At 41.0% G+C, this 10647-nt stretch overlaps 1 protein-coding gene across 1 annotated transcript in view; it reads left to right on the forward strand.

The window, feature by feature from the left end:
* Positions 1-121: 121 nt before the first annotated feature.
* Positions 122-10647, forward strand: part of igdcc3 (immunoglobulin superfamily, DCC subclass, member 3) — a 67515-nt gene continuing 56989 nt past the window's right edge. Inside the window, exons 1-2 of the mRNA XM_005931399.2 lie at positions 122-427; positions 5860-6165. Of these exons, the coding sequence (XP_005931461.1) occupies positions 364-427; positions 5860-6165 (370 nt within the window). The 5' untranslated portion in view covers positions 122-363. The remainder of the gene's footprint in view (positions 428-5859; positions 6166-10647) is intronic.

Here is a 10647-nt window from a genome sequence, read left to right on the forward strand (position 1 = left end):
AGTGTGTGTGTGTGTGTGTGTGTGTGTGTGTGTGTGTGTGAGAGAGAGAGAGAGAGAGAGAGAGAGAGAGAGAGAGAGAGAGAGAGAGGGAGGGGGGGTTGAGGCAGTTTTTAGGATACAGCAGAGTGAGTGAGGAGGCTAGAGAGAGAGAGCGGGATGCTGACAGACTGCTGATAGATGGTTAAAAATGGCGAAATCTCGTTCGACCCCTGCGACCCACCACCTCAATGTAGCACTGTAGGTCGGAACATGTAGTATCTGAAGCTGGACCTCTGCGCTCCTTTCGCTCTTTTTTTTTCTTTGACCCGTGTTTGTTCATCTCACGTTGTTCTCTGCGAGTGCTGGAATATCTTCCGTGTTTAAATGGCACCCACAAGGCGCCGCCGCCTTCTGTGCTTTTTGGGAATACTCCTGAACGCTTTAATCGGTAAGTGGCATCATCTTATAGCGTAGTGTGCAGCAGAGTGTAACAGCGTGACAGAGGACAGCCTCTTTCAGCTCGGTGCTTACAGCAAGCAGCGAGCCTGCTAGTGACCAGTAACCCTGAACTTGGCCCCTCTCCGGTGTCTGTTTGTATTCTGGGCAGTAAGAGCCGGAGTGAGCGCCCTTGTGTCTCGTGCACTGCGGAATGCCTGTGTGCACTTTGCCGACATGTGCACCAACACCTGGAGTGTGCTTAAAGTTGTACTCTGTGCTTTCTGCAGCGCTTGTACTGTAAGTGTTTTACGCACAGATGCTTCGGAGCACTCAGATGTCCAGGTAGCTCCACGATACGAGGCATCCCACCCAAGTTTGCTGTAGTCCCCCAATAATGAGGGTCGATATCTCATTTGCAAGTATTTTGATCCACATTAGATTAAAGTTAAGGGTGAACTATGATTGCCTACACAGAGAAAGTCTTGCGTTTCCAGGAGCCAACAGTGTGCAGGTTAGAAGGGCTTAACTCACAGCTAACTTGTAAAAAGTGACTATGCGCCTCTCATAAATAGTTTCATTTAATATCAGGGGAGTTTTTCAAAGCAGATGGAGGTCTTGACTGTCCAGTCCTCAGAGCACACCACCCTGCGACTGGGTGAGATGACAGTGGTTATTGCTCTCAGAATAGATTAAACGACTGTGGTTATTGCCTGCTGGGGAGAATATTTGTACAGATTAAATGTCAAGACTGTCTCTCTCTTTCTTTTCAAATTTTCTTTCACATCCCTTTGTTCAATATGACAGACAGTTTCTCTCTCGCTCTATGTGGGGCCCCCTTAATTCAAAGGCAAGAGAGAGTATTGAGTATTTGCAAAGCATACCACACAGGGACCCACAAAGGCCCCACTGGAATCATAAAGGCCTGTACACAGCGGTTCATAACATGTTCAGCGAGAGGGCTGGGAACAAAAACGTCAGAAACAGAGCTCTGTGATGGATGAAGCTCCAATCTTCCCATCACATTAAGGAAATGAAGCGCTTTCAAGTGCCTGGCCGCCGCAGAGATTAGATTCAGTTTAGATAAAGGCACTTTTTATGATATTTTAGGCAGTTTTGATAACACAGAGAAAATAATTCAGACCAAAGCTGGCCTTAGATCTCACGGGGACTGAAGAAGTCAGAGAGCCAGGAAGAGTTCAGAGCATCACTCTGAAGATCTCACGATTAAAAAAAAGTTCAGTTTATCAGAGGGTTAATTATTTGCTTTGAATGGACGGCTCTGAGGTGGCTTGTGAGTTTCGAGCTTCAGAGAAAAACGAGAGCATCAAAAATCCAAACTGATTTGCATTTTAATTCAAAATGATTTGGTTTATCTGAGGGAAGATTGCGCAGTTCACCGGCAACAGATGAGTAATGGAGAGAGCTGAACTGTGCAACTACTTTCTTTTCACCTCATGGGCTACTTCTTAGCATTATTACCATCACTAAACAGCTCCAGGCTTCTATTATAATGGGTAAATATCAGTTGAAGCAGCACGCTCTTTAATGAGATGGAGCATAAAGGTAGCTAGAAAACCAGAGTATTGATTAATAATATATCAAGCTGAAGCCTATAGGAGGGAAATTTAGCATCAGTCCTGCACATATAGTCTCCCCCCAGGAAAAGAAATAAATATTGGTTTGTTTGTTTGTTTGTTTTTAGCCAGACATTAGAGGCTTTATAACCAGCAAAGGAATTGAAGTTGTTCATTTTAATGGTTTTATTCATGCTCACAACTCTCGTTTGTTTCATCTGCACTTACGCACTCAATCATACTTAAAGTTTCAAGTTTTTGGTGTTTTTTTAAAAGTCTATTTTTATTTAATTCTTGACACTCACAAGATAGTGCCGCCGCAGTTTTTCCATCTACAGTTCATACATATATATATATATATGTGCGTGTATGTGTGTACTTGTGAAGTGTGGGAAGCATTTCAATCAAGCCATGCATTGAAAATAAACCCCATCTTTGAGTTAATGCAGTATTTAAAGTCACACTTAGCACACACATAATGACAGAGTGAGAAGAGAATGCAGGTAACTACTGATAAAACTGCTTTAGTCAACTTTACTTTTCCTTTAATGTCATATTTAACTTGAATCTCTAAGACTATATCACAGATCGTAGTTTTTCCAAGATAATCTTATAGTGTTGACAACAACAAGGCCTTTTGTAAGTAATTCTAATCTAGTTGATTAAGTTTAGTTAAGTATATTGTCTGGACTTGGACTACACCCATTATTATTGTGCTATCATGTGATATGATGTCAGTAACTTTGTATCCTCACTTTGCTTGTGGTGTGTCCTGAGCTTACTTAGCTCTGTCAGTGGCGCTTGTGTCTGCTAGCTCTGATCTGTCTGTGAGTCACTGGGTGTCATCTTCACTCTACTATTGCAGCAATAAATCTTAGTGCCAGCCCGCCACACTTATCTGTCAATAGTAAGCAAGCCAAAGCATGAGTTGCACTTAGCTGACGGTCGTCTCTAGTCTTACCCGCTAATCCCCTGTGCTAGTGCCTGTTTTCTGGGCATGAAAAGAGCATAAAATTGTGTGAATGTGTGTCTGTCTCCTCGTCAAGGCACGAAGAGCCAAGCCTGCAGACCCTGATGCCCGCAAACGTGTTTCTGTGGCTAGGCCACTGGTTTTGCCACTAATTTGTACAGCTGTGATTTCCTCTCCCTCTGCACACCCCTGGATGCTCGGCATTCACAGATGACCTTAACCTAAAGCACACAGAGCGCAAAATCCGGCTCTCCCCTCCTTCTGTTGTCCTCCTTCTGCCTGTGCATTATTGGATCTATCTGTCTTATAATCTGCTGCTGTGGTGAAAATTATTTTCTCTGACCTTTCTCATACTGTTGTTTGTAACCTTCTACCGAGCCAGTGCTCAGAATGGCATTAAACAATCACTCTAGCAGCACGCTATATTTATAGGGAAAGCCAGAGCCCAGCAACCTCAGATTGTTTTAGCTAATGGAAGAAACTCTGATTGCTTGAACACAAAATCATTAAAGTTGTTTAATCCACTCCAGATCAATGAGCCCGTATACACACTGAACACTAAAATGTTATTATCCTGTCTGCTCCGAGGCTTGATAACATTGATTAATGTCTTTTTTGCCAGCTTTGAAAGAGGAGAATAAAAAGCCTCCAATATACTTTCAGTTTACACAAATAATGTAGAGCTGAGTGGAAAACATCCTGGGTGTGCGGCTGCTGCCTTTTTCTTTCTTTTCTTTTAAATCTGCCGATTGCTTCTGTTTGAAAGCGGGATATTATTTGGATCAAACGAGATGGAGCTCTGTGGCTGGCATCATTTTAAAGAGCAGCAGCTCAGGCAGCAGGATCTGACAGGTAAGGGTTAATTATTGCTCCAATACCACCCCCTTGTTTTTCACAAGTGGTACCACTGATGTCTCTTCTGGTCTCATGGTCATTTCACTTACCGTGCTTGTTGAGTGTAAGGGGGGGAGTAAGGAAGGGACACAGAACATAGGGAAAGCTGCTTCTTTACATTATGCTCCATATGTGATCTTCGTGGAGTGTGTCAGTGAATTCCCTGCCTTTTCCTCAGGGGAAGTGGTTCTCTTCTGGAATTTGAAATGATGAAGCCAGAGGTTCTGTGTTTTGACCCCTGTGCTTTGCCCCCCTCTGCTGCCCTCCCCTAGCCCGTCCCACCAGATTCCAAGGCCTGGGGCAGAAACTGGTAGTGCTCAGTCCATCAGCAGCTGAAACGTGATACCAAGAGAGCTCGCTAAGCTCCTCTTTTATAGTACCAAGCCAAGTCAGGCTGTTTACATCCTTTATTTATTATTCTCCCGGCAACCTCTTTTACCCTCAGAGACTGCAGACACTGAAAATCTGATCTGCACTAACCACATTAGATTTGTGAGCGCGGTTAAGAAAAACTGCATAATTTTGTGCTGATGGATGAAAATGAAAGTGCGAATGAGCTGTGACAGTGTTACAGCCACAGGTTAAACGGTACAGTCACTAGAAGACTACAAGTGCTTGTCTTTAGTACAAGAATACACTCGCTTGGGGTGCGTTCACTCCACAGACGGTGAATCCTCTTGGGACTGTAGCCCGGAGGTGGCTCAGCCAAGGCGTTTTACCCATATGGAAAAGATATATATAAATAAAAGTTTGTATCTGTCTTGTGTGAAACTTGTATGAAAAGCATACAAGAGTGAAAACAGATATCCCCTGTTTCAAGATCCCTTGAAAAATTATATAAATGAAACTTGTATGTTTTGGACACTTACTAAAACAATATATGAAAGTAATGAGAAAGTGGCCACTTTCATGAGTAAATCATATAAGTTTTTAATATTTCTTTTCCATATGGGTATTCATCAGGTGTGAGGCCTGGTGAGCAGCTATAAGGACATTAGGAACATGGTTACTGTTTGCTTCAGAGGTTAATGTGGAAATTATCAGCTTTGATGCAGTGGTTGGCATCCATTGTGACCCCGGGTAGTAAGGGTTGTTGAAAAGGATGGATGGCATTGAAAAAGGCTAAAAAAGCTTCACTAACTTGACAGAGAAAAATAAATGTAAATTAAAAGGAAGATATTTTGTGACGCACATAAGATAATAAATGTATGAATTCACAAGGAGTTTTCATAAGGATTATGTATTATAGGTATTGGGTCCATTCATCTCTCCACCTTACATAGAATGCTGCAGTAAGGCCCCGAAGGACTACCGCGGAGGTCACATAACACATATTTTACAACTATTACACTCACTGTGTAGATTTTTTTTTAATGTTAGGAATTCAGCTTTTACTCATTACTATTAAAGCTGACTCCTCTGAGCTTTATATGCACCTGTGTTTAATGTTAGGTCAAAGGAAAGCTGTGAAGAATCTTTAAACTGACAGTTACTCCAAACTCTGCAGCGCTCTTCCTGCTAACATTTAAATGGAGAGCACTGAATTGGTGATAAAAATGAAAATGAGATTGTAGTTTAGTAAAGCAGAAACAGTAAAAATGTGTGAATGAAATAGACTTAAAGGAAGTGAGAGCGTAACATGGGTAACGCAAGTTACTCAACTCGAGGTCGTGTGGTTTCCAGTAATCATACACAGCCAACGCCACCACATTTTGCACGCACACTCAATAGCTCAATCTGGAGCTGTAATGGAACTTGATTGGAAGGTCTGTGGTTCAGTCCCTGGCTTGGGCAAGATGAACCCTGAGTTGGCCCGGTGCATCTGTGTGACCAGGTGAATAGGTACAGAAACAAACGGTTTGTGATTGGTTGAAGGAAATTTGTTGTAAAAAGCCTTTTGAGTCCTGAGTTACAGTAGAAAAGCGCTATATAAATATATAAACATTAGTCCATTTTACCATTTATTTTTGTGTTAAAATGATGTATGTGTTTGTGTTTCCTCAGGTGTGATGTGCGAGGCAGAGCTGTCCTTCACCTTGGAGCCCAGTGACATTATTGCTGTGCAGGAGCAGCCTCTCATGCTCCACTGCCAGGTGGATGGCATCCCCCCGATTACGACACAGTGGAGGCGTAATGGCCTATTTTTAACTCAGGACCAGCATCATACCACCTTCATCAATGGCTCGCTGCTGATTGCACACTTCCAGAAGACCAAATCTGACGGCTCCTCTGATGAGGGCGACTACGAGTGCATCGCCCAGAATTCCTTTGGGTTGGTGGTGAGCCGTAAGGCACGCATTCAGGCAGCCAGTAAGTCTTTCTTTTGGTCATCAGCATAAATAAATGGTAGTAGCAGCGAGCAGTCCCCAGTAACTACTGAATTTTGGGGGGTAGTTTCTGGAAGTGAAATTTTTCAGCCAGGGAGGATTTTTCTTCCCATAAGGAAAAGATATATATAAATCTTATAAAGTTTGTATCTGTCTTGTGTGAAACTTGTATGAAAAGCATATAAGAGTGAAAACAGATATAAGACCCCTTGAAAAATTATATAATGAAACTTGTATGTTTTGGATACTTACTAAAACAATATATGAAAGTAATGAGAAAGTGGCCACTTTCATGAGTAAATCATATATAAGTTTTTACTATTTCTTTTCCATATGGGTTGGTTTAAATGCGTCGCACTTATTTGAATACACCGGTGCTCCCTTGCAGTATATTAAAGTGCACGGTGAAATAAACAGCAAAAGTTGACGACATATATGAATTACACTAAGAGATTTTTTTTTTTGGACTTAAAAAAAAAAGAGTCCAGCTGATGGTCGTGTAGAGGAAGTCTCCTTCACTCTGGAATTAGCTGACCATGATTATGATTGACGTCTCTGTTGATTTTATTGCTCTTTTGTTGTCATTATGAGATACTGGCTTCATCATCCTACATTATCCTATATCAGGATACCAATATATCAGTTTGTCTCGAACTGATTGTTTTAACTGAATGGAAGTCAATGCAGTTACAACACAAGCAGAATCACAAGCACTTACTTGTGATTTTGAGTTATGATCATTTTTCTATAAATAAAATGTAAACATTGTAATGGAAGCTTACCTCAGGTATTTTGGTTTAGTCTCCGTATTGCTGCTGTGCATGCTCAAGTAAATGCTCTTAATATATCCCCAGCTGCTTGAATAATTTAATCTACGCCTTTGAGTGTAATGAACTTTCTGATGCTCATCTGCAGTGCTGCTTAGAAATAGAAGCCTTTTGAATTTAGCATTAACAAGCGCTCATACTGAGAGTCTCCAAGCTGCTTTGTAAGAGTGCAATAAGCTCGAAGAAACCCAGCAACCCACTCAGTGGTAGAGGCATCAAGGTGCATTTTCTCAAGCATGACGACCAGACCCTTTGTTTGAAGTCCCTCTAGTTCAACGCCGTTTTCCCTGCGTTGTTGCCATGGTTAATTGTTACTGCATTTTTAATCTTGTCACCGTTTCGCATGTCTCCACTTACTTTAAGTCAAAGGCATCCAGGATCCACACTCCTCCTGCAGTTTTAGTGATACTGTACTGCTCCACATTGTGCTGAGTTAAGTCTTTTTCGAAGGCTCTGTTATGTATATTCTCAAACACAGAGATGGACAAAGGCTCACAGAAGCCTGTTGATTCCTGTGGTTATATGTAGACAGGGTACTGCTGTGCTGTTGTGCCCAATACAGCTTTTAACCCAGTGGGATAGGGAGGTTAGCATGGACGTCTCACTGGCCAGAGGGAAAAGTCACTGCAGCTCAGTGGCTGGCGTTGTCAAGCACATGCAACCTTTCACAGCCTCCCTAAAAGGTCTTTCTTTTCAAAGGTCATATTGAATCCTCTGTTGCGGCACATTTTTGATTCTGCATGAGGGAAAAGTCAACAGTAGTGCCCCTTCATTTCACAAAATGAATCAGGGGTAGGAATACATGGTGGAAAAAAAAAACCCCACATTAATTTGTGGAGCCTGACTGATGTACGATTTTTAACAATGCCCACACTGATATTTGGAGATTTGAAAAATACAATATATCATCGAATATTTTTTTTCTCTCACACATGCAGTGTGTAACTAGATCTAAATCCTTGCTGATCTAATATAACAACACAATTTAAAAATAATCATGTTTAAATGTGACAAAAAGTCGTGGATTGCTCGTTTATACTCTACCCAACTCTGCTCAGATCAGCTGGTTGTTGTCTTTGTGTCATTTCAAGGACATGTGTTGCTAGCAGAAAAGTTGCTGGCAACACTTATACAGTGGTTGAAGGGTGTTTCCCCCATTTTTGCTTTTCTTTGTATTTATCGACAATTAGAAATGCAGATTCCGCAGATATAACGGCAAATAGCTAACACATACGGGAAATAGGCGATATATTGACTCAAGCTGACATATGAGTCAGGCTCTACTCATTTAGAGATTCAGTTTGAATCCCAGTTAGACTAACACATGGTCCTGGAGGGATAATAAGGTTTTGTGACCTAAAATACATTATTCTCAAATATAGTTAATTTGCATTTTTATGTAAAGCTGTTAAATATTTCAGTATGTATAGCATTAGCTAGATGGTTATTATTCTCTGGGTCGATTCCATTAGCAATATTTTGTGATGGACGAGAGAAACATTGATATATATATGTATACGTATATATATATATATCTCAATGTTTCTCTAGTATGGAATTGTGATCCAGTGAAAGCATCTATTCCACTCTCCAACCATGCAACACTCTGCATTACTAATCTGCCTTGAATATATCTAAAATCCTTTCTGATGATTCCAAATCATATCATAATCACACTTAATTTTAAGGGCGCAACAACGTCAAGCTACGCCTCTCTAATTGTTATTTAACTGTAAAGCAAATTAATCTTTCTTTAGTTCAATGGTTCATTAGGGTTTTAGCATGAACAATTAAGAATTATGCAAGTGTGAAGCAGTCCTCTCGCTCCCTCTGCTTCTGGAAAATTCGATGAATGAAAACAGATTTAATGAGTGAACAGTGAATAAATTTAACCAGGAGCAAACCTCAAAGCAAACCTTGAGTGAACATGGTAGCTCAAGTTCAAAATCTTTCACGGTTGATTTATCCTGTTTTGACTTGGCTTTGTTCTCCCTCTGACCTTTTCCGGGTTTACCCTTGATTGGTATTGATTAGGTAGGGACTAGTGAATTACTGAAAGTCACATTCTGACCTCTGAGCTTTGACCCTCTGAGCTGTGTTGACCAGTTTGTTGACAAAGCGTTGAATGAGACAAGGCTTTGTTCTTGTCGTCAGTCTTCCTCCTTAATAGAGTTTCGATGAAAAGCCATCACTAAAAGTAAGAACTTGTAGTCTTAAAATGAAATAAACTCTTTTATCTGTCATGTCTTTGATACTTTTAGTACATATGCCATAAAATACTACAGTTTCATTTAATTGTTATCTTTCATTCTCTTCATTGTTGTAATTGAGATCTTGTTTTTTCCCAATCTTGAAACAGGAAACACGACATGGCTTTCATGCCTGTATTATTTCTGTTGCAGTATGTGTCTGAAATACTATACATTTGCTGTAAAGAGTGAAATAGTATTCCTTATTACTAAACCTAATTTCTGGCACTCCTCCAACTCCATGTTTCTGAGGTCACCTGTTCAGCCCAGATGTGTTCTCGTGGCACTCATCACCAGGTATTAGGTAAATAACATAAAACCTTGTTCTATTTCATCTTGTCTTGGCCTGCCAGAGTTATGCAGTGGGCATGGATTAAATAGGACAAAGTGTTTTCAACATTTTTATAAAGACGAATGGAACAAAATAAGGAAATGCTCTCCTTAACAGGGCCAGTGACTCGTGTTTGTTTCTTTTCCTGTTCACAGTGTTTGTTAATGTTGCCTCTGTCTTTGTGTTTTAGTGGTAATTTGCTGGGTTATAGTCCCTCTCACAACAGAGAGTGACTTGCACCACTGTGATGCAATAGGTGGTGCGATTACTGAAGCCTCTTTATAGCCCTCCCAGTGGATGAATCCTCCATCTTATTGCACACTACCACCCTCCATAAATTTTACTTTTTATTTGCTTGACAACCGTTTGTGTGAGCTCACAGTCGGGAGCTGGTGCAGGACTGACTCCCTGTTGCCCCTCTAAATCGACAGTTGGTCCAGGAAACACTTGGAATTTTTTCCCTCCCAAATTTTATCTCTTTGATAGTCCATTTCTCTCTCTTTCCTCACTTTCTCTCAGACCTCCTCATTAGCTAAGGCTCCGGAAGCTTTTCATCATTTGGATGAATGACAAGCCCGGTACAGTGGACCCAGCCAGGGCTCCCACCCCTCCCCCACAAGCACACCCTCGTCACCAGGCAACACACCACAAAAGCCCTCTGTTACAAAATAGCTTTTAGGATCAATTGAAATGACTTGCTTTTGTCTGTTTGTCTGGAATTATTTGGAAAGAGCTGAAGCTTTGGTAGGAAATATGTGTTCACCCTGTTCGACTCTTATATAGAGACTGCAGTTGACCTCAGGGACTGTTTGAAGAGATCTAAAAAGCCAGCAGTGTGCACGCAATAAGCTTATTCACTGTGAATATGAGTCGGGAATGAAGTAATAAGTAGTAAAATAGCATCATATGTGCACGTGACTATGTTATTATTTTACAAATTGCTTCAGTATGCATAATATCTACCTTGTTTAGTCCGAAAACCACCATTGAACTACTGTTATATGGCAGGCCTCTCAACAAGACTGTAATGAAAAAAAACAAGAAACCGAGAAGGGGGG

Source organism: Haplochromis burtoni, unplaced genomic scaffold (genome assembly GCF_018398535.1).
Source record: "Haplochromis burtoni strain Fernald_Lab_line unplaced genomic scaffold, NCSU_Asbu1 Contig_59, whole genome shotgun sequence".
Taxonomy (NCBI): Eukaryota; Metazoa; Chordata; class Actinopteri; order Cichliformes; family Cichlidae; genus Haplochromis; species Haplochromis burtoni.